This window comes from Poecilia reticulata, linkage group LG12 (genome assembly GCF_000633615.1).
Source record: "Poecilia reticulata strain Guanapo linkage group LG12, Guppy_female_1.0+MT, whole genome shotgun sequence".
Lineage (NCBI taxonomy): Eukaryota > Metazoa > Chordata > Actinopteri > Cyprinodontiformes > Poeciliidae > Poecilia > Poecilia reticulata.
Window position 1 is genome coordinate 15,997,048 of NC_024342.1, and position 24,105 is coordinate 16,021,152.

General features: G+C 37.5%; 2 protein-coding genes across 2 annotated transcripts in view; one reads left to right on the top strand and one right to left on the bottom strand.

The window, feature by feature from the left end:
- Positions 1-3,659: 3,659 nt before the first annotated feature.
- On the bottom strand, positions 3,660-23,673 carry ggt1b (gamma-glutamyltransferase 1b). Its single transcript, XM_008424165.1, has 13 exons — positions 23,520-23,673; positions 12,138-12,325; positions 11,889-12,019; positions 11,704-11,793; positions 11,214-11,406; positions 10,967-11,127; positions 9,663-9,812; positions 8,676-8,812; positions 7,883-8,070; positions 7,685-7,812; positions 5,724-5,836; positions 5,526-5,639; positions 3,660-4,156 (listed from the first exon to the last, which is right to left on the bottom strand). The coding sequence occupies exons 2-13, from the start codon at positions 12,293-12,295 to the stop codon at positions 4,010-4,012; spliced, it is 1,710 nt and encodes a 569-aa protein (XP_008422387.1). The 5' UTR covers positions 12,296-12,325; positions 23,520-23,673; the 3' UTR covers positions 3,660-4,009.
- The window catches only part of lrrc75bb (leucine rich repeat containing 75Bb), a 37,068-nt gene continuing 34,929 nt past the window's right edge, over positions 21,967-24,105 (top strand). Inside the window, exon 1 of the mRNA XM_008424164.2 lies at positions 21,967-22,596. Within this exon, the coding sequence (XP_008422386.1) occupies positions 22,195-22,596 (402 nt within the window). The 5' untranslated portion in view covers positions 21,967-22,194. The remainder of the gene's footprint in view (positions 22,597-24,105) is intronic.

Consider the following 24,105-nt stretch of genomic DNA (forward strand, 5'->3'; position numbering starts at 1 on the left):
TTAAACAACACTTGGGAATTATCAACAATAATACCTCATGTTTCCCAATTTGGCTTTTTGAGAGCAGAAGAGAGATTTAAAAAAAAAAAAAAAAGAAAGTTGTAATGAGATACGTTCTCAGTAGAGGAACTTATGAATTAGTAATGATTTCTTAAGTGGATTCTGCTCGGCTCCCCTTCGAGGCGCTCAGTGTGAGTTATGAGAACATGCAAATTTCACTCTTTGTGAAGTGTCTCTGTCTTTGTTGAATGACAAATGAGTTAATTTTGATAAGCTTTGGCTTTTACAGCTTTAGTATCATAACATCAACTTCTGTCTGTCAGGCGTAAAAACAAACAATAGCTTTAAAATCCACAGACTTCTCTATGACAATTTTCACTTTAACTGCAGGAAGTTAAATGCTCCGCTGATGACTCTGTATACTTTTACCCCCGTAGCCATTTTGATGAAGCGAATTACTCCAACAACAGCTGTTTGATGCTTTTGTACGTACTTCTTTGCATGTGTGTCGCTATTTTAATCTGCCTGGATGTAGTCCAAAGCAATGACTCAAGTTTAAATCACGTATGTGGAGACTGCAGCTTTTCTTTTTTTTCCCCCCTACGCCTGCAGGGTTGATAATTTGACCTATTATAGTTGCACAACTCTGTTCATTATAACTACAGTATGTGGATGTTGAACTGCGCCTAATTGGGCCTTCAAGGAAACTTTCAGTGTGCTTTGACAAGGTCACTGATGAATTCTACGAAAAAGAAAGAAATGGAGCACGATGAAGCTGTGGGACTTGGTTCCAGCATTTTGTTTCAACATCTTGTACCTGCAACTTGATTAACTCCTGAAAAAATAAACGCAGAAGAAAATAGAGTCAAACTTAGCCGACGCTAATAGTTTTTCTCTTTGTGTAGATTTTTAGACACACAGAACATCTACAGTGTTCCAGCAGCTTAAGGGAGGAAAAAAATATCATAAACTCGCTGAACCAAATCTTTCAGGGTGATATTTTTCAACTGCAATTAAAGATTGATTTATTTTAAGGGGGATTGCATTTATTTATTGGGGGGATTTATTGGGCAGTGAAGTTCAGGTAGTGCCTCTCAGGGGTGAGGGATTTCTGAGAAAAGCTTTGCTGTTTTCTAAAAAACTCAACGTATAACTACACATCTGATTTCACAGAGTTTTATTTATTACTACATAGATGTTCTCCTTTCATAATTAAACCAATCCTGTCTTCACATTTGTTACACAACGCTTTTCAAGTGAGAATAAGAAAGTCTTCTTGTTGGAAACAGTCAGCAGTTCTGTGAAGCTTTCACTCTCTCTCTCTCTCTCTCTCTCTCTCTCTCTCTCTCTCTCTGTCTCTCTCTCTCTCTCTCTTTCTCTCTCTACCTCTCCCTCCCGCTGCCTGCTTTCTGCTCTTGCTGGGGGCCTCATCCTGGGTCAGCCAAGAGATATATGAGCTCCAGCTAGTCCTGGGTCTGCCCCAAATCCTCCTCCCAGTGGAACGTGTCCAGATCAGCTCTGAGAAATGTTCATGGGAATGTCTCCCCATGTCTCTGAACATTTAGCTACAGAAACCAGAGCAGCACTCGCTCCTCATGTGAGCCGACCTTGATGGTTACAAACTAGAAAATGATCCAGGGCTATTAAAAGAAACACTTTTTTTTTTCTTTTCTTTGTTTTTTTTCAAAAGACAAACAGATATTCTGAGAGCTTTGCTCTGGAGTCAAGAGAAAAAAATATTCACATAAAATGATGTCAGTTCCCCCAAAACCTTTGCCACAGCAGCAGCATTGGACAAATAGCGACAGGTCGTTACTTTCACTGTCCCCAACTATTTATCATTTCAATATGCAGTTTTATGTGCAGTATTATGAATTTTCTCATAGTGTTTCCCTAACAGCTGTCTTATAGCATAACCAAGTAACTCTGTTACTTCAGTTGTTTTAAAAATGTCGTATGTATCAAACATTGAAATTAGGCCTCTGTCTCTTTAAGAAGCTCCTACTTCTGTTATTTTTCTAAACTTGTAGAAGATTCATAAATACAGTTGTGATATATGTGTATTTCTTTTTTATCATGCCTGTCATCATGAGATATTTACTTAAATATATTTTTGTGGCTTTAGTTTGCTCACTTGTAGCCTTGTAAAAAATGCAGCCTGATTTAAAGCAGAACTCACAACATACTCAAGAGGGATCAGGTAAAATATGTTACTCCATTAAATTTGATAAGAAAATAAATATTCAACCACTCAATATGAAATTTGTTCATTTTTAGCAACAATGATTTATTCAAAAAATCATAATGCTAGGAAATAATAATAGTTGTTCTGATAAATAGATCAGTAACCAAAAATCCTTCAAAAATAAATAAATAAAAATAAATCATTCAGTTTCTGTCAGCAAAAAAAACCAAAACTAAATTATTAAATGTCCAAAAATTCCCGTTCTTTTTTAATGAGAGTAATGTGTGCAGAGTCCCATAACCTCAAAAGACAAAATAAAGTCCTGGAAGTATTTCCCCGTTTTAATCCAAAATGAAAAATCCAAAACGTCAATCACACCTAAAACCAGCATGATGCTTCCAAAATCAGTTTTGAGTAGTGGAAACTTGTAATAATTTTTAACAATCACGTAATAGCAGCTGTTCTACATAACAGTTTGATATATTTACTCTGTAATGTATTTATTCAGAAAAAAAAACAAACAAACATAGCGGTTATGTTACAACCTGGAGTTTGAACAGACGTCTTCAGACAAAAGATATGCAGGATAAAAATGTGCTAAAAATAGGTTTATTATATTATATTATAATATGTTGAAGGTAATTCCCTGATAGTGCAACCTAAAGCTGAAATGTACTTATCAACATCAATATTTTTATTATCAGCTGCAGTAGTTGTTACTGAATTGTTGCTAAATAATTTCACAGCTGTATCATTGTACCATTGGCATTAACAATGGGCAATAATGTAAACCATTCAACATTTCATCCCTTATGCAACAACTGTGCTCCTCCAGGTCTAATCCTGGTGAGCTGACAATCAAACTAATTGATACCACTGACTGCCTGCCTGCCTCGATCAACAATTTATGTCTGAGAAACAGAGACAGTCCTGACAGTGAGAGTTAAGACGGTTAATGCCCACTAAAACAGCGTTTCACCCCACAGACATAAACATTTTCTGACTGAGTTGTTTTAAAATCAGCTAAAGCTTTCCATCTCCCTGAGGATTAATCACTCTTCCCAACTCAAGGCTGTGTGACATTTTACGACATCTAGGGGAGCTCACACTCGCAGCAACCTCCCAGAACCTCTAGAAAACATACTGTCCCTTTAACGCACAAGAAATCATATTTCTTTGACAGGAGGCCCATGAGAAGAAAATATTAACCTATGAACGGATATGCTGCAGTGTTCTTGTAAAATAGCTTTGTGAAAATAAAAGTGATAGGAGCGCTTCCTAATACTTCCTAGTTCAGCCAATGAAAGACGTAGTTTTAAGAAGAAGCAGCCAATATAATGAGATGAGGTCACTGTAGGTCGCTGCACTCTGGGTGTTAGCAAATTATTGTGAGTCATTACATTATTTTGTCTCCTGGAATGGCTTGTCCCAGAGGTGTTGCAGTCTGAGCCCTTTGTTATTCCTTTTCTTACAGTTCAACAACCAAAAGCGGCTCGATAGCAGCTCAGTAGTGCCAGTGATTTCAGAAAGAACAACACAAATAATTTTTAAATTACACAGGATTAGAACAAAACTGTAAAACTACATTTTTTAAAAAAAGGGGTTGATAATAAATTAAGTTGTCTATAAATAAAGAAGAGATTAGAATTAACAATAGTGCTGTTTTGTAAAAAACACAACAAACATAACTCAGTTTGTACAAAATCCGCTGAGTCAGCAATGGTAGTTTGGCTTCGCTGAGTTCTCTCGTCTCTAATGTTGTGTGAAAGGTGTTAAAGTTCAAACAGCTACTGCAACATCATAATCAGTGTAGGATTTATGGCCTCAGTACCCGGCAGCATACCCCCCTTTACGAGGATCCGACTTGGCAGACAGCTTGTTGTCGCGACGCAACACGGCCTGCACTACAGCTCCTGGTGCCGTGAGGAACGCCGTATAATGGTTCTTCTTTGCCAAACCATCTATGATTTCCTGTGAGGTAAAACAAGAGACAGCATGAAACTCTGAACATTTCCCTGTAGCTTCAGTGATAAAGCAGGCCTTTTAAAAGTAAATAAAACACATTTTTACTTCATTTGGTATTTTAAAGCAACTATTTAAACTCAAACCATTATTCTTTTTTATACAAACCAATGACTTCATGAATTTTGAAAACAAGGACTGGGTGTACAAGTTTTAATTTATTTATTTCAAAGCTAGACTTTACAAATTTCAAATATATCCAGCTCTGGAAAAAGTTAAGAGACCACTGCAAAATGATCAGTTTCTCTGATTTTACTTTTTATAGGTATGTGTTTGAGTAAAATTAACATTGTTCTTTTATTCTATAAACTACTGACAACATGTCTCCGAAATTCCAAGCAAAAATTTTGTAAATGAGAAATGGTAAAAATAATGAAAAATAATGCACAAACACAATTCATATTAACTTAGAAACAACAATACTAATGTTTTACCTCGGAAGAGTTTTCAAAGGGGTTCAATGCAGCGCTCTCTTCATTTTTTTCCAGAGCTGCATATAAAATCTCTCACTAAACATTTTTCTATTATTGTTTCATAATACCTTTTAACTATGTAAAGTCAAGATCTGTCATTGATTACAGCTGCAAACTTTTTTAGCCTGAATAAAATGAAAATAATTAACTAATTGACCAAAACTCAACAAATCAGGAAAGATCTTGAAACTCAGAAGATAAGCTGACATGCTGTCTAATAACTATTAGTTATTTCTGAACAACTATAAATTCAAACATTATATATTCGGTTTTATGTAAGTGTTAATTATTTGCAGTGGATTCCATTTTGCCATAAACTGGAAAAGACCCAAGCGATAACCGTGTGATAAAGTTAAGGGTGTTTCCACACATGATAGTTCAGTAGACTTGATTAGATCAGGAACCAAAATTGAAACATTTGTTAGGAGTTCAGTTTGCGCGTTTCTTTTTCACACCACAATGTCAAACGACCCAAACGCTTTGAAAAACTCGGCCAACGTTCACAACTATGTGGTTGAAGTGCCACGGAGGGTGTAGAGGTATGTTTAAACATTGTCTTAAACCATTACATAGGAATGTTGTAAAGTCATTATGTTGTAAAATTATTATGTTGTAAAGTCATTATATTGTAGAATGATTATGATTACTGTTTAACCTCACGACAGAGCTGCTTTCTCTCAGTCAGAGAGTTTAAGTGAAAACTTTTCATCCCTGAAAGGTGTAAGGTAATGACTGGTGGTTACAGCATTCTGTGTTATTTTGGATACTGGATCGTCTCTCTGAGCAGCACAGCTCGCTAACATTAGCTGCATAAATCAGCACTTCTTTGTGTTTTTGACACTCACTTTGTCAAAGTCAGACTCCGCCTGAGTGGTGTTGGGACTTAGCTGGTTGTGTAACCTTGGGTCTGCGACGGCTTTTTCAACATCGAAGTCGAAGAAGAGCGCTTTGAGAATCACCTTTAAAACAGCAAACATGTCCAACATTGCAAAAAGAAATAGAAATGTTCACATCTTTACGGTTTAGGTGAGAATGTGTTTTACCTGAGCGATGGAAGTAGTGATTTTTGTTCCTCCTGAACCTCCGACTACCATTTTGACATTGTTGTTTTTGTCAAAAAGGATTGTTGGACACATAGACGACATCGGCCTTTTCCCTGTTGACAGAATGTAAGGGTTAATTATACTTACAGATAAATAAAAACAAAGCAATTTACCTGCTATTTTCTATTTTGTCCAAGCCTAAGTAAATGTCACTTCATACAACTACACTACATGTTGAAGAGTTTTATTTTCAAAGTGTCTTTTTTTGTAATACAACTTATGTAGTTAATATAAATTTGAAGGAGGATGTTGGAAAAACTGAACAAACTAACACATTGTAAGCCTCAGTGTTTTTCCATCAAAAACCTAAATTAGAAAATAATATATTATTCCCCTCCACAGTTCTGTAATTTTATCCTTGTCAGATAAAATACGTATAAAATACACAGAAACTTTATAGTTATGTGACAAAATGTCACCAAGGTCAAAGGGCATGAATAATTGAAGCTGGTTTTTGATTAAGAAGCTATAACATGCCTGTGATCGGATGAGCCATAAATCATTACGTGATTCAGCATTTAGAAAAGTGGTGTGAGGTTTTAATAATCAGAACCATCAATCACTGAAGTGACCAATCATTAATAAACAGAAGGAAAATAGAGCTTTGTTAAAAAGGCATAACCTGATAACATTTAGGCTGACTTCCAAGTAAAGTTACTTAAAAATTAAGATAAAGAGCCATCCTCCTAAAACACAAGCTCCACCTTGACTAATGACAAGGTAAAAAAAATGAGGAGAAGGGAGTTAATTTAAAAATTATCTGATCTTTACAAAGCTATAAAATTTTTTCAACCTAACCTCAAGCATTAAAGTAACCAAAGTCTTCAAACGGAGCTTATTCTGGGAGAGAGTATTAGATAAATACAGATTATTTAAGAGAATAATCTGTATTAGTTTCAACTCAACAACATCACATCCATATTCTGACTCACTAAACGCCTTTGATTTGTGCAATAAATCTGCTGTGAAGTTCATCATTGGATCAGCTAGAAGACCCAGGACATGTGAAGGAACATTGACCTTCACAATGGTGGAAAATTTCATTATGAGGCAAAACATTATGACTATCTGACGGTCATGTCATGTCTTTACTCTTCGTGCTTTTGAACTCTCTGCAGATGAACCTTTTTTGGGTTGCACTCACAAGGTTAGAGGTTGTTTTTCTGCAGCTGCTCAGGAACCAAACTCTCTCTCCAATGTTTAGTATTTCCTTATATTTGATATAAAACTCATGTGTGGCTCTGTCTGTCAGAGCCAGCTTTGACTCCACACAGATTTAGACCAACCACAATAACTTCATTTTGGATAAACAAAGAAATATGATGGTCTTTCATTCCTCTGCACTTTTACACTAATATCCTATTTAAATTTTCTAATCATTGTTTCCACTAACTTTACGTCTTAGCTGTCTTGGTGTTCTTGTTGGTTCACTTTTGCTGTTTTCCAATCTATAAGGCCTTCACTGCACAGTTGTATTTATACTAAGAAACTTTTGCGTAGTGACTTCTGAAGCATCGCTGTTGCAGCTGTTCAGACAATTTGTAAACTTTTTGAAAACCTCTTATGTTCTTCCTTCCACTTAACAATTGCAATATTTTTAGCCTTGCCTTACATGCACTTCCCCTACATTCCCAATGATTCTTTTATGGTTTTTCTATGAATACACTGTTTTTTTGTAGCTTTATCATACTTTGAAATACTTTTAAATGTGAACAATATACTGTATAGATAACATTTACTAACTGTAGCAACATTTAAAAGAGTTATGTTATTTTGAAGCTTTGGTTTGGTTGTTCTCATTTAATTAAAAGAGTTGAAATAAACGTATTAAGCATACTTTTGTACCCTCTGATCCTTTTTAGATACACAACTTACACCTGCACAAAAAGTTAAACATCTACCTGGCTTGATGAAGTTGCTTGGGGAAGGAGGAACATCGAACCCATTAATGATATATGGCGAGCTGAAGTCATCCATCTCATTGTTAAGAATGATTCCCGTAGATCTTGACATGACTTTGGAGCCCAAACTGCAGGAAGACAATAACTGATCAGATATGAAGGGACAAGAGCTACAACAGATTAATTAGGAGGTCTTACTAGAGGTTGATGGTGCTGGTGGCAGCCACCGCACTCCCATCCTCTGAAACGACGGACAGGTGAGACGTCCCGTGGTTTTCAGGAAGCCAGAACTGTGGCTCGTAGTAGGCCATGGGATGTGTGGTATCATCCGTAATCTTTGCCCGCATGATGTCAGCATATGAAGTGGAGGTCATGTTCTTGATTAACTTTTGGAAGAAAACAGTTGATTAGGTTCAGAACAACAACACAGAGCTATAAGGAATTTGCTTATCTTGCTCCCTAAGTTACTGTCAGTTTGAGTCTTGTGCTTTTTGTTCACTTAGTTTTGTTTATCTTATCCTCATGTTCCCCAAACCTTGTCAGTTCATCAAACCACTAAGAAATTTCCAAACATTGAGGTCTTCGTACATTTTGGAGTGAATGTTGGTAAAGAAATTATTTGGCTTTGGATAAAAAAAGACCAATAACAAGCTTTTGTCAGCAACTTAAATACAACCTGTGTTTGATAGCAATGGATGATTTAGTCCCAACTAGACTGGAGTCGTTTAACTGAGTTGTGTCACACATTTCTTCTCTGTTCTGTAAAAATGTAGCAGGGATACAAAGTTCTTGAGTCACCAGGTTGTGTTATCTGCAGATTGCCATGTTTCCAAGACTTCCTACTTATCTACAGCGAGCACATGTGGCTTACTTTGTTTCATTTTCTTTCTGTCAATTCCTAGACAGGTAAAAGATCAACTATAACCGTTTTGTCCCCCCCTGCTCTATTAGTCACTGCACAACAAAAACGAACATACTTCCCGTAACTTACATCTTCAATCTGGAGAAACTTTGGATCTCCAAGCAAAGTTCTCTTTGCATAAGCGAAGCGAAAGGCCTCCACAATGCGGTGGTAAGTTAGGATCTTTTTCTCCTTGGTCGCCATGCTGTCTGCGCTGAAGTTGTATCCTGCAAACACACACAGCCGCAATTAGAGCTTGATTAAAACTAAGGCTTTCGTAATCTATCTGTATACTTTTGGGTTCAAATACACAGAGAACAAATTGACTTGGCGCGCAATGTGTTTTCATTTAGTTCCACATGTGTGTTACTCCGAGGTGAAAGCCCCAGAAGGACGACAGTTCAGGACTTATTCGGGACAGAAGCAGGCGTCACGGCACATCAGCAGAGCGGGAGCGTTTCATTCTACGCTGACTGAAATGTGAGTCAAGCTTGAACAAGTCATCTGTGTCCAATTAGAAGTACATTTGTGGGATTACTGTTCGGGTGTCTGAGGCAGTGGGGTACAGTGAGTGGGCGGCCAGTCAAAGGGAAAGGGAGCGGGTTTTGATGATTAATTATTTTAGAGGAAAGTTTCTCTAATCCTCAGTGGCAGATACTGTCACTGCTCCGGCACGAAGCCGAGGCAGCGTGACGGTGTCTTCACAGACCAGCAGCTTGAATGTTACGGCCCAGCCAGCAACAAGCTAAATCAGACGGATGACGTCAGCAGAACAAAGAAAAAGGTTTTCAGTTTGAAAATAAATAGCATTTTAATAATCAGCGCTTATTCCACATCTAAGCCCATATAAGGACAAATAGAGCGCATCCCTGTTAAAAATCTGTGGGGTTTTTTTTACCAGTTACATAACCCATCCTATTTCTGGTTAAATTAAGAGAAAAGACCCTTTAAAGAGAGGATTTCCTGTACTCGTCCCTCGGAGCCGACTCCTTTCTGTGAGAGCGGCTGGAAGGCAGCTCACGCTGCAACACATTTTCTCCCACTCAGGATGTTTTTGGACGGCGTATCAAGGCTTACCATTCAGGATGTTTAATATCAGCGATAGCACAGGGCCGCTAGCGGGGGCATTGGGAACAACCATGGCGTACTCCCCCACATTCACCCGTAAAGGGCTTTCATCCAAGACAGGCTCATAATCCCTCAGATCTTCCTTTGTGATGATGCCGCCTAAACATGGATTGACAAACACTGTGAATACATTTCTGAGCAGAAAAGGGGGAACAAATTCTCCTTATCCTGCAAATAGGAGGCGCAGCGAAGCCCGTAGAGCAGGAATTAAATAAAATGCAGACTTTTATCTGAAGATGGAAACATTGGGTTGAATTTGAAACTTTTGTGGCATTTAGAGTTACTGCACAAGATCATTCGCAACAGATTCTAAGAAGGACTTGGAACAGAAATCCTGTCAAGCTTTTATTTTCCAGAATAGATAACATCTGTTGCTTGAAACTTCTTAAAAGTCAAGTCAGCGTTTATAAAACTGGTTAATTACAAATATTGCTGACTTTTTAAAGATTTCTTTTTGCAACTACAGCCACAAATTTTATTGCTATTTGTTGGGTTTTTATGCGAAAGATCAAAGACTTTTATCGTGAAAGGATTTCTGATGAGTGGCAGCATTATGCTGCGGGGATAGAGATGCTGATTAGTTGATAGAAAGTTGGATGGAGCAAAATAGAGAGAAATCCTTAAAGATAAAACCTGTTTGCGGCTGCAGAAGTCTTTAATTTATAGCAAGAAAATGATCCTAAAAACACAACTTGAGCTGTAATGTAATGTTTTAGCTCCAAGCATTTATTTGTGTTAAAAGAGCTAAAGTTGGGAAGATTTGAAAATTGATGTTCACAGATGATCTCCATCAAATCTAAATGAGCTGTTTGGCCAAAAAAGAAAAAGGCAAGAAAAAGCACGATCTCCATAATCAATGATAGAAAGTGTTAATACAAATACATGCCACACATTTTGTGTTTTTAGTCTATTTGTTTTTTGGATCAACTTTGCTGAGATACTATATAATAACATCCTGTCAATCTGCTAAAGCTTGAACTGCTTTGCAAACAAGAAAAGACAGAAATTTCAGTCTCTTTTTGTCTAGACGTATCCCGAAAGACCTTTTTATATTTTAAGAGTTCATGGAACATTTCCTTCCACATTACTTTGTCTTTCAACTACTTTGCTACATAAAACTCCAATAAAATCTAATTAAGTTTGAGCCTTTAGCACAACAAAGCGAAAGCTATTTCAAGGGGAAATGAGCACTTTCACAGGTTGGTGTGTGTAGCAACAATATGAAATGATTTGATAGTAAGAACCAATGATACCTGCGGCCTGAATATCCTTCACAAGCTCATCTGACAGTTGTCCTGTATAAAACTCCTCTGCTCCTTTCTCGGCGATTCTCCTGTATGTTCCTGCCAGCCTGATGAATTTAACGGTGTCATTTTCTTTCAACACGCCGCTGTTTTTCGCACAAAACACTTCACTGAAAGAGGACAAGAAAGATCATGTCAGACAGAGAATGTTATCTATGAAGCAGAGAGAGAGCTAATTAAAGGTGATGTCTCTCACCAGAGGGCTGTGTCATTCACGATGAGTTCCTTGTTTCTATCAATCGCCGCCGCCAGCGCCTTGCCCATTGGAAATCCTTTTTCTGCAAGCTCGATGCTTGGCTGAAACAAATCTTTCCAAGGCAGTTTGCCATGTCGTTTGTGGGCCATGTCGTAACCCCGAAGCTCTCCGGGAACAGCGATGGCCAACCCTCCTAAAGACCAAGAACCGGTTGAGAAGTTTAGATTTTTAGGGGAGCTTTCACTCATTTTATTTGATCTTTTTGTATTTCTGAACAGAAGAAATGTCCTATAAATAAATCTGTGTGCTATGCAGTTACAAAACATCTAAAAATGAAACAGCGATCAACCATTGGGGGGAAACAGCCCATATCAAGATGTACAAGGAGGATAAAGGGCAGTTCCAATGTATCGAAACAGATTATATCACATTTTAAGGCAGGAGGCCCAATAAATGTCATCTTATTTCCATTTCTACTTTTGAACATTACCTGTCTGGGATAAATCTGAGCTGTTTCTAAACATGTCCTGCGTTGCATTGCGGGGCGCCGTCTCCCGTGCATCAATTACCTCAACCTTTCCTGCATAGAAGTCACATAATTTCCTTCAGTTTGTTTGGTTTGTAGAGATGCAAAGATGTGAGAAGTCTTGTGGTGAGAAATGTGTGTTGTTGTACCGGTTTTTGCATCATAGATGGTGAGGAAAAGACCTCCTCCTATGCCCATACTGTGAGCATTCATTAATCCAACACATAGCAGCGACGCTATTGAGGCATCCACTGCAGATCCTCCTTTCAGGAGAATGTCCCTACAGTGCAGATAATTTAAAAAAAACACACATAGGGACAGCTTTATTCTCTGCGTAGGTGGTCACAGTCATAACTCAAACAGGTTTCTATATCAATGTTGTTGAAACAAGCTCTTACCTGCCAACCTCTGAGCAGGTGCCTGCATCTGCTGCTACTGCTGCTTTCCAGGAGCCATTCGCTCTGTTGCTGTTCAGACCAAAGAAAACACCCAGAAATGTGGCGAGGCATGCTGACAGCAGCACTGCAACGGCCACTATTATTACTTTCTTGGCCATTTTGAATCTTCGGGGGAGCTAACAATTTGTCTGGAGAAGGGAAAAAAAGATACATGTAAATGTGAAACATTTGCCTTTGTCATTTGACAAAAAAAAAAAAAAAAAAAAAGGCTGGGCTTATTTGAATCCAGTCGTTGGTAAACAAAGACTCACAAGTCAAGTCAAATCAGTTATTGTCATGATTCATTTGTGTTTGTGTTTGCTTAATATTCCTGGATTTATTTTTGACATCAAGATCTCAGTTCATTTCTGTTTTCAGTATTGTTGTTGGAGTCTTATCATATAATTTATACTTTGGGTTTAGTCCAGCTCTTTCTGCTTGGTATTTTCTCTCTACCCTCTCCTCGGTATTTCAGCTCCTTCATTTTTATTGTTTCCCACTTTTTTAATGTAATTTCTTAAATCATTCTGCATTTGGATCTTACTGCAAACCCATTCAATTCATTCTTAATGTGATTAAAAAAAACTTTGAGTTTGGGTTTGTGCGTAACTCAAATCAGAGGAGATATGTTATCATTAAAAACTGAATGAAGAAACTACCATAAACACATAACACAGCTGTTATTTATTGTTAATCCTCTATTTATCTGGTATTATTACTTTTCTCATTGAGTTGGTTGTTCATCTGCATATTGAAAATAATATTTTTGAATTTTTGGTGAGGTTTGTATTACACTGCAAATGTTTAGGTGCCTCTGACTAATCAGCAATGAAACTGTATCAAAGAAAGCTAATTATTGGGGGTATGTTTGTATTTCTCTCTTCATGATAACATAGAATCATATATTGCAGATGTTTTAAGCAACACAACATACAAATATAAACTCCTCTCTGATGAAAGAAGACACTCTGTCCTACTTTACAGAAAACACAGATTAAGCTGTTTAGGGATATTTCTGGTGGCAATAAAAAAACAAAGTCATGATGTGAAATCAAAATAGCGCCACCTACAGCTATTATGAAGGTAATGCTGCATAGACAAGCCAGGAGCGACATATCTGTTGAGCAGCTTTTCTACCTTAGCAGATGGCTTGCATAAATAAGCAACTAATATCAGCTTGTGTTACTATAAAAAGAACAAAAATGTAAAAAATATATGTATTATTAACATACTGTGCATTAATCTATGACAAGTATGACTGAATTTAGCAGATGTTCATTATCTGCTTTTGCTTAAATCTTAAATATTACAACAGATGCTAATCGTAACGAGCTAGATAGTTTTAGCCACAGCAGAAATCAATGTTGTGTTAATGTTTGAAACATTAACGCAACAATGTTCCGTCTGAATATTTCTACTTTCAGGAAATGAGAAGTAAGCAGCAGAGCTACTCTTCTTGGAAACCTCAAATATAAATGTATTTATCTCTTTTGAACTTTGTGAACTACATTTGAAGTTTCAGTCAGTCACGAGTCTGCAGAGGAATATTTGAGAACTGGGAGTCGCTGTACCGTACTTGCTGTGCTTTCCAAAGCCCAAAAAGACAAATGACAGCAAATAAATAAATAAATAAAATGTCTGGAGTGTTTCAAGTTTATCCCCTAAAACCCCAAAGCCTCCCGTCAGGCTGATTCTTTGCTCTGTCACAGAAGTGTACCCAGATTATGTAACAGGGGGAGTGAGCTGATTTAGTTGAACAAGGGCTGCATGCTACTCTACAGAAATCACTTACAGGAAGTAAGTTTCTGATTTTCACATTTGATATTATCAGAATGGCTCTAATTATTCAGTTTTTAGTCTAACAAAACCATAAACAAATTGAGGGAATCGTTTACCTCTCTAAGGATAAGAATAGGGAAAATCTCTTACCCTGGTTCTCCTTGGAGCTTCTGCTGCAGGCTGTGTCTGTTATGCCAGCAGCTTATAGGTGATGCATTTATGTCACAGTCATTAAACTTTAACCCATCCCACAATAAACCCTCTAACCTGAGTCATCATTAGTGGTAAAAAAAAAAAAAAAGAACAGACCGAACAAGGAGAAACAACCAGAAAAACAGCCTAAAAGTTATTTTGTTCACAATGTTCACTTTGATGAACCCAGGCTGATTTACTGCAACACCCTGAAACCTACGGAGCAAAACAACGTGCAGGCAAAAGTTTTTCTTTTATCTACAGTGATACTTAAACAGATCTGTGACAAATATTAACTTTCAGAAGCGTCATTTTGTTAGTCATTCACTTTAAATTGATGATGCAGAGAGAAAACATTTTGCAATGGTTGTGTTGCACAACTCTACCTAGGAAAAATAGGGGGGAAATACTCAGGGGGAAAATAGGGATTTCTTTAAAATAAAATGTTTCACAAGCCTTTTCATGTGGGAGTTTTAGACAAAGTGCACACTAAATGACAAAAAATAAAAAAAATAAAATAAAATAAAAGCTTTCGTGAAGGTGAGGGAAAGGATCACATCTCCTGAGTGAGGACGGAAAAAGATGCTGAAACTGAATTGTTTGAAGACGAAGCCTGCAGTAAATAAGCAACCAGACCAGCCGTCATGGACACCATCAGGGACATTTGACTGTGAGTTTTGACATCAACACTTTTCTGTTCAGTCATGTGGTAACTATCTCATTGCTCTCTCAACAACTAGCGTCTACACCTGATGATTCCTCCACAGCTTTTACTCTAAGCTCAGACGCCACGTGAAGTTTTGCCTGTTAATAGTTGAGACAAGAAGTGAGAAACATTTCATGAGCTTCACATCGGATGACCTGAAGCGGCTTAGGGGAGGAATAGTTCAGATAAAATCAGAAAGAATGCCTCAGCTTTATGAACAAGGACTAGTTAGGACTAATTTTGTAATTTTTTTATGTAATTTTATCCTTAAATCTCATTGTAAGAGATATCATTACTCTGCCACCGTATTTCCATCTCTAGCATGTTACAATCACATAACTTAAAGCTGCAGTAGGTAACTTTTATGAAAATGTATTTTTATGCATCTGTTCAAATGTCCTGCCAGTAGAACAAATGAAAGAGAATCTACAAAAATAAAATAAAGCCCTTCTACTTTCTTCTTGCAGTAGGAGAGTCTTAGTGCTGCCATTAATGCTTTTGTACACAGTCCTCAGTCCTCCACAGTCCCCCCTTCTGCGTTTTGTTGTTCAAGCTTAAAATTGCTGGCGTGCTGCAGCTACGCTAATGGCAGAGAAACAACAAAACTTTACAGGAAATTTCTGCCCTACAGGGCAGACCCTGCTGTGGAGGGAGAGCCGCAGCGCAGCAGAGAGTGAGAGGCGGTGACCTGCAAGGTGTGCTACTTCAGATTTTGTTTTCTTAGAACGCCCTACTGCGGCTTTTATTTATTGTTAATGGGATTATGTAACAGACAAAACATATTGTTTGTTGTTCAGTGAAAGAAAAGTGGTGCAAAGTTCTTTTTTTTTAATGAAAAACATAAACGTAGGATTTGCACTTGTATTAAGTTCACCTTTGTGTGATTTATCACACCGACCACATGTGTCAAACTCAAGTCTGGCCTCAAGACTGTATAGAGCACATCAATAAAACTTCAAGATAATAGCTGTGTGTTTAGATATTACTTATTATTTCAACTCAAATCAACTTTTATTTGCACAGTGCCAAATTATATTAATGAAAAAAGTCCTATTTTGTAATATTTTAACAGTTTAACAGGTAGTTTTATTAATACTTATAGCACATTCATAATTTTGATGTTTAAATGAGTTTGACACCCCTGACCAAAGCCAAGTAAAAGGAAAGATCAGGAATGCAGTTGTGGAGAAGTTTAAAATAAGAGCTATGCTATAAAAAAAATATGTCTAACGTTGTTCGTTTCACAGAAAAAGCATCTTCCCAAAACGGAAAGAGTGACACGACTGCAACCTCAGCAAGATCTGGGGGTCCACCTGACCTGTCAGCCTTGGTATTTAGAGACGCAGCTATTAGTGCTGTGGTAACTTCTGGATGAACTGCAGAGATACACAACCCAGGTGGAAAAAAGTTGTAAACAAGACAGCTATTAGCTGTCCACAAATCTGGCCTTTACAGAAGACTGACAGAAAAAAAGGTCTTAAAAAATAAAAACATTCAAGTCCTGATAGGATTATTTACATTACTGGCTGCAATCCAGTTCTTAAACCTATTTTTAGAAACATTTTTTAAAGATAACTATATGAAAAACTAGCAGCCATATAATTGCTAACAAACTGTTAATCACAGTTTTCCATTTTTCAAGTGATGTAAATTGTGAAATTTTAACTCTTTGTTTGTTACATGCAATGTGACACAACTTTGTTTCTCCTTGTTACACAATTCAAAGCAGAAGGTGTGTTTAGGATGTCCAATGTGTGACTTTTTTTTTGACTCAGCAGCAGGTAATTCTGCAAAGGGTATTTTTATGGGGAGGTAACTATATAAATTTTATGACAAGCCATAAAGTCATCCTGACCTTGAGCAATTGCTTTTATCTAGCCGAACAGCTGAGAGTCACTGGATAAAAACATAAAAACAAAACAAGAGAAAGGTGTTCTTGCAAAACTAAAATTACATTACAAAATTAAGCATAAAACTTAGGTATTTAACTTTTTATGATTAAAAAAGGTAAATATGATGGGTGTAAGATGCAATTAGAAACTTGTATACTGCTAACTGAAATAAAAACTCAGTTTGCTCAACGCGTGAAGTTTAACGAGGAGGTATTACGCAGTTTCCAGACACATTGTCTCTTTTATAACACAATGTTAACTTCAGTCAGACGAAATATGAGACAATGGGAACATTTCAAAAAGAGGATATGACTGGTTATGTACTTGATGTGCTGCTGTCTCTCCAGCCCCCTCCAGCAGAACTTTGGGCTGAAACTGTTTCCTCACTTATTGACGTTTGGTCGGCATGTTCAAGCGGCAGAGATGCGCTCATCAGTCATGATGTTGGCAATCGTCACGGAGTAGCGAAACTGAAATTCAAACATACTTTATTGGCTTATGAAGATTTAATTAGACTTTCACACATAGCTTCAAACCAAGCAAACTTTCAGTTTTGCAGGTTTGTTTGCTTTTCAGTTGAATTGTACAGGATAAATGTTAGAGATTTTTTGGTATTATCATTTTGTTATTACTTTAGTTCATATTCAGTCTAATGTTCAATTTAAAGTGTTCTCTTCCTTCTGTGTGTATAAACTGACCTGGAGGCCCCATCTGCCTGTATCTTCATGTGAAACAGTTAACTGTGTGTTTCCCAGACCTTAAATTATGTTTCCACAGGTGCCTTCTTATCAACCGGAATACTCCCTCTCTTAGAAACTACCTGTGCAGTAATAATTTATCCCTGCTGTCTTCTTTACCTGTTCTCCCTGTTTCTGCTTGATAATAAAAGATAAGCTGTAACCAAAGGTCTTCAGAATGTTTAGTGAACGGCTTGGAGGAGTAGTTTGCTGAGCCTTCTCCTTTGCAAAAGCTTGGTCATAAAATTCATATACGTTGTCTGTGGTTCTTTTAATGAAGGTTTGAGAAAAATACCCGTCAATAAATGTCACATTAAAGGTGATGAAAGGAAGGAAATGATTAACCTCAGTCTTATTTTTACCACAATACATTCAGGGTTTTTTTAACAGTGGTCCATACACTTGAGAACCAGGCAGAGAGGTGTTTTCCTCTTCTTCCCCTGTGTGTTTCTCCGTGTGCTTCCTTATTAACACAGTTTACATCCTGTACACAAAGAAATCACAACATCCTGACACATCCATCTGTGCTGCATAGGTGCAAAGGCAATCAGGAGGCTGCACTGTAAATCAGCTCCTGTGCAGGAGGCAGGTATTCACAGACACATCAATATGATGCCAGCTTTATGCTTGACAGTGCACAGAAGAGAAGCTGTGTGGGGGGCAAATTAGCTTTAGGTATTCTCACACCTGCTCCAGGATTTTCTTTTGAGTTTAAAAAACTGAGCTAATCTGAGCAAACAACGTACGGCGGGGCCTACAGATAAAACTGGAGAGCATTTAACTTTATTTCCTTTAGAGAGCACCAGCCACATTTCTATGACTGATTGTAGAAACAAATGCATTTGCAGATGTATCCAAATCACTTTGTGCCGCTGTTATCAGGAATGACAGATGTCCCTTACAGGGGATGGTTGTCCAGTGTAAAATTTATCACAAGTACATGTTTTTTAGCTCAGAGAAGAAACCAACAGAGCGGCACAGACAAAATGTAACCTTATCAGCAGGAAAATACAACACTAATAGAATTAGAATGAGCCCTGCTCTCTTCCTGGCTCCACTGGTGGATTTATTTTCACAAAACAAAATAAAAACATTACTCAGGTTTCAAAATTTGCATTTCACAACTTTTTTAGTTTAAGGAAAAGTGTGACAGAATGAAAAGGATTTATCTGTTTATCTGTCTATATCAGTTCACTCTGAAACAACGCTAAACACTAATTGTTCACCCATTTGAAATCAACAGTTTGTGATTTTTTTTTAACTGCTTCGTCACATTTCTCTGATCTACTAAATATTAGCTGAACCTCCACAACATTTAGTCCATCACAGTAGTAAACACAAAGAAGTTCATATGATGCAGCTTTTAAGTTGAAGGTTATCGATCTGGCAGTACAGATTGATAGTTGCTGTACGTGAACTCGGCGTGAACGAATCTATGGTTCGGCGTTGGAGCGGCAGAAACACCAGCGGCTTATAGCCAGGTGCTATAGTGAGGTGCGCTCTATAGTTCAGAAAATACGGTATATTAAATTATCTTACATCAGTATGAATCCACTCAAGTATCTGTTTCACTCTACATCCCAAAAATCCTCACTTGGCGATCAGTCTGCAGAAGTCTGCCATGCCTGTGTTGTTCTTTACCAGTTTGAATCCAAGGAAGATGAGACTGAGTAACAATAGTGGTCATTTATTGTAATTTTTTTTTTTTAAATCTAACTTTCTAATTCTTTTATATTATTTTAAGTTTACATTTACTGCATTTTCTGTAATATAAAAGGTATTTCAGTCTTCAGTCGCAGTTAGACCAAAATGTCAATAAAATGCTGACTAAAGCCTTTCTGGTTCTTGTCCCAGTTCTTTGCAAGAAGGACAATTTGGCACCAGCCGTGTTTAAAGATGACCAACAATACTAGCATGAATGTGTTATCTAATATGTAATAATTGATTTGAGTAGCTCATGTTTGAAGGCTTTATTTGCTTTTGTTTTATATTTCAAATGTTTGCCATGGTTAGAACCGTTTGCAAACAAAATGTGTCACTTTGACCATGAGTGTCGGTGTTAACTGTTTTGAAAATGTGAGGTTGACGGCTTCATGAAAGCAGTCGAGAAAAATGTAAACAAATATTTGAATACCCTCACTGACAGTCATTCAGCTCTGCAGGTCTGGTAACGAGCCATTTATTTGACTCAGGAATGGACTGAAGTAAGGATCTAAAGGAAACCAACTCAGTTCATTAAATAACTTCAAAGTACAGTATGTTTTGCTTGACGTAAACAAAAAAAAAAATCTCAGTATTTGTGGTTGTACTTTCTTAATTTCAGTAAACCACAAGTTATCTGGAATACATGTGTGTTTTGGAATAAAAAATTGGAGTATCCCCACAAAACGATGACATGTTTGTTACATTTCACTGTATCTTCCTGTCATCAATAAAACCAGATAAAAACTGCATAAAAATGGAGAATCCAGGAACAAAAATATTTTACTTTTAGTGTTGGTGTGTTCTCTTTGTCTATTATTAATTAGATTAAATGCATGTATAAAAAAAAACAGAGTACGTGGAGAAAACTAATTCAGAGAACCTATGCATGTGTGAGAAAAAAATATCAGAAAAACAAGTTGTATGTTGTCTCTGTCATCAATTATGCTTTGATCCCTGGGATAAAGTCAGGACCAAAGCCCAACCAAAATCAAGAACAAGACTTAGAAGAAAGGAAGATCAAGCTCAGTTATTTATGACATAATCCTAATAAATTAGCCGTTTCTGAAAACAACTAAGACAAATCTGTCTGTTGGAGCTCATTAGCAACTTAAATAATCCCTCTGGACCAACTGGTTGCACTGGTGCATCACACTATTTGAGTTACTCCCACAACATTTAGGTTGAACCCAAACCAGTTTTCAAACGAACCCTCAACATCACCTGTGAAGGCTGAGTGAGTGAAGGAAATAAAAACAATTATTTTATCCAGCATGTTGCAAAGACAGAAAACATTTATCCGTGAGAAGAGGGACAGAACAGGTCCTATGGCTTCATGCACAAGCACACAATTTCCTGGTGTTTGCTGAATATTTTTTTATTGTAAACTTAGTAGTAGATGGTGCCCGTAAAATCCCTTGTCCTGGAGCAAAACTCAACACATTATAATAGTTTAAAACAAATAAAGGAATACTAAGATAATATATTATAACAATTAAATATAAGTATTCAAATAAATAATTATAAAAATATCAATGAAATGAATTAAAAATCATTTTTATATGTTTTCCAACTCAATTGAAATTTGTTTTTGTCAACAACGTCAGACATAAAAAGAATGAATGAAAAAAAAATAAATAAATAAATAAAAATCAGGCGTTATTGTGGGGCACCATAACTTCTGAGGACCCCATGACCTCTTCCGTTTTCTTCCTTTCCTAAGAGAGCTAGTTAGCTCTGGTTAGCATGTTATTCTTTTGTTTTTTTCTTCCGTTTTATTCAGTCGTTCGTCACAACCATGATGTGTCAACACCATAACTGTCAATTTACAAAACTTTGATGAAATTTAGTGAAATAAATTTAATTTCAGTATACTAAAGATTTCATGGACCTGATGAGCTACGATATGGCCTCCTTCAGAGTAACGTATAAATTGGCATTTTGTCAACTCCGTCAGATGTCAACTCAGTTTTTAACGATGTGACTCTTTCAGTGATAGTGGTGGCAAATCTCACTAAAATGTGCAATTAAATCATTTTAATGTATTTTACATAAATTGCATTACTTCACATGTATCAAGTATTTATTTTTACTCCCTAGTTTGTCACCATCAGTTCTACGTCAACTCCGTCACTGTTGGACTTTTTGTTGTTTTTTGTTTTAAATAATATTTATTTTGTTTCTTGAGAAACATTTGTCTGCCAAACTATGTAAAATTGTCCCTAATAGGGTCATTAAAAATGATTTTGTATTTATTTTTGTCAGATGGTGTTGATAAAGTTCTGGGTCAGGTCCATTAAAATGTCATATTCAAACAAATTTGCCAACTAGGAACCTGCGCCTTAGCATTTCCAAAACATTATTTGTCATATTTGAATACATAAGGTTGAGAAATAATAAAAAATTTTGGAGGGGAAAATTTAAATCCATGTACTGGAATAGGTTTTTGCCTTCTCATCTCCACATTCGAAAGTAAAAACGTTGTATTGGTTGCATTTGAAGACAAGCAGGAATTTTACACATAAAAAAAATAAAATAAAAAATAGCTGCACTTTTATCCTATAGGAGCATCCAGAAAAAGAAACTAAGTAACCAGAATTCAGAAATTATGTTTCTTCTTGGTATAGTTAGGTATAGTTATTCATTATGAGGGATTTAAAGCATTCAAATTGTTTCTGCTTGTTCTTTTGCGCTTCTGTTGAGTATTCAATCAGTGTGTGTTTGTCTCTAACCTGTCTGCCTTGCTTATGGTGCGGGGGAAAGGTGGGAAAACGAATCTGACAACATTCAACAGTCTGCTGCATGACTCTCGCTCCCAAGCTGAGCAGCAGCTCTCCGTCTGATTGGCTGAGAAGAGCTCAAGCTCCGAGTGGAGGCAAAGGATGCCAGAGTGCTCAGGCAGTGCATGGAGAGGGATGCATGCAGGGGACGTCGGCGACACGGACAGCGCACCGTTATGTGCTTTTGCAGCGCGTTCATAAGCAGCTTTGCAACTTTCAAGCACACGTCTGATGCGCGTCCAGTCCCGTACGGAGCAGCTTAGGTGTGATGTTTTGGCCGCGTGTTGCACAAGCCCTGCTCCCGCTCAGTTCCACCGCCGCCGACACGTCCTCCCTGGAGTGATGGGCTCCAAGTTAACCCGACAAAGAAGTCTGGATTTTGAGAGCAAATTGACCAAAAGGAGACACCAGCGGAATGATCAGCCCAAAGAGGAGGAGAGAAGTGGCGGCAGGAGCGGCGGAGACTTCTTGTTTACATCCCTGATGCTCAAGTCCGACAAGCTGCCGGGGATGCTGCGGAAAACCAACCAGAGCCCGTATGTCAGACGGGTGGCCTGGGTCCGGGAGATCCAGAGGATGCTCCGGGAGCACAAGATGGAGCAAGCAGGTGAAGTGCTCAAACTACTGAGGAAGGTAGGAACTTATTATGATTTTTTTGGCTTCCTTTGAATCTTATTTATACTTATTTATAAAAAATAAAAAAAAGAAAAGAAATTAAGTTTTGTCAGAACACAAACGTTTCTGATGGTTTTGCTTTGCTTTTGTTTTGTTGTTTTTTTATATAGGGTAAAAGATTGTAACAATTTCCTGTTACAATCTAGAACAGTACAACCCTGTGGGCTGCACAGTGACGCAGTTGGTAGAGCTGTTGCCTTGCAGCAAGAAGGTTCTGGGTTCGATTCCCGGCCCCGGTCTTTCTGCATGGAGTTTGCATGTTCTCCCTGTGCATGCGTGGGTTTTCTCCGGGTACTCCGGTTTCCTCCCACAGTCAAAAAACATGACTGTCAGGTTAATTGGCCTCTCCAAATTGCCCCTATAGGTGTGAGTGAGTGCGTGCATGGTTGTGTGTTTCTGTGTTGCCCTGCGACAGACTGGTGACCTGTCCAGGGTGTACCCCGCCTCTCGCCCGGAACGTTAGCTGGAGATAGGCACCAGCACCCCTCCCGACCCCACTAAGGGACAAGGGTGCAAGAAAATGGATGGATGGATGGATGGACCCATAATTAAAATATTTGCTACAAGAAAAATAATAAAGACAAATAATTTCATTCAGAAGACACACAAACTCCAAATGATTAGTTGTATTTAGTTAGATATGAATCTGTGTGTCTTAGATATGAATCTGTGTGCCTTTGTTGATAATTTCTGAAAGGTGAAACAATTTTAATCATTTACTATTTGTAGCTTCTTTAAACATTGATGTCCTTGTTTACTATAAAATTAAACATTTCTTTTTCTTCTGCTAAACTTTTGAACACTTACGTTGTCTGGATACTGACATAAATTCAGCCCGCTTTGGAAATAATTGTCAACTTTTAATGCAAAAGATTCCTTACCTGTTCATTGTGTTTGATATTGCATCCTTTAGAGGTGTGAATAAGGATCCAGGAAGAATGATGCATCAAAGTTGAGCAGTTAAAGCTCAGCTGTGCTTTTAACATGGATTTATTCAAGATTTTTATGGGACCCTTTTGCATAGCACTGTAGTTGTTTTTGATGGTTCTATAGAAATAATCCCTTTTCTTCTAACAAATGCACACTGACATAAGCACAGAGTTGTTTGGATTTGAAATGTTGGATTTAAAAAAATACATCAAAAAGTGCTTTTAAGAAAAAGATCCTACCAATTCTGTTTTGTGTTTGAGTTGATGACAAGACTCAATCTAATCAGCTGGCATTAGTTATCACGAAGCGGCATTTGACAGATTTTGCAGTCGATTCTGCAGCATTTGAGTTGCAGAGGGTAAAAGTCATGTCTAGGTCACAGTTTGATTCCAGTCGCCCCCCTCCAGCAAAGATGACAGAAATTGTGGAGATCAATTATCATCGTAATTTTAACTGACTGGCTTAGATTTTTATGTCTGACTGATTTCTGTGCATATTTGCAACCCCTAAAATGACGAAGCGCAGCATCATGGTTGT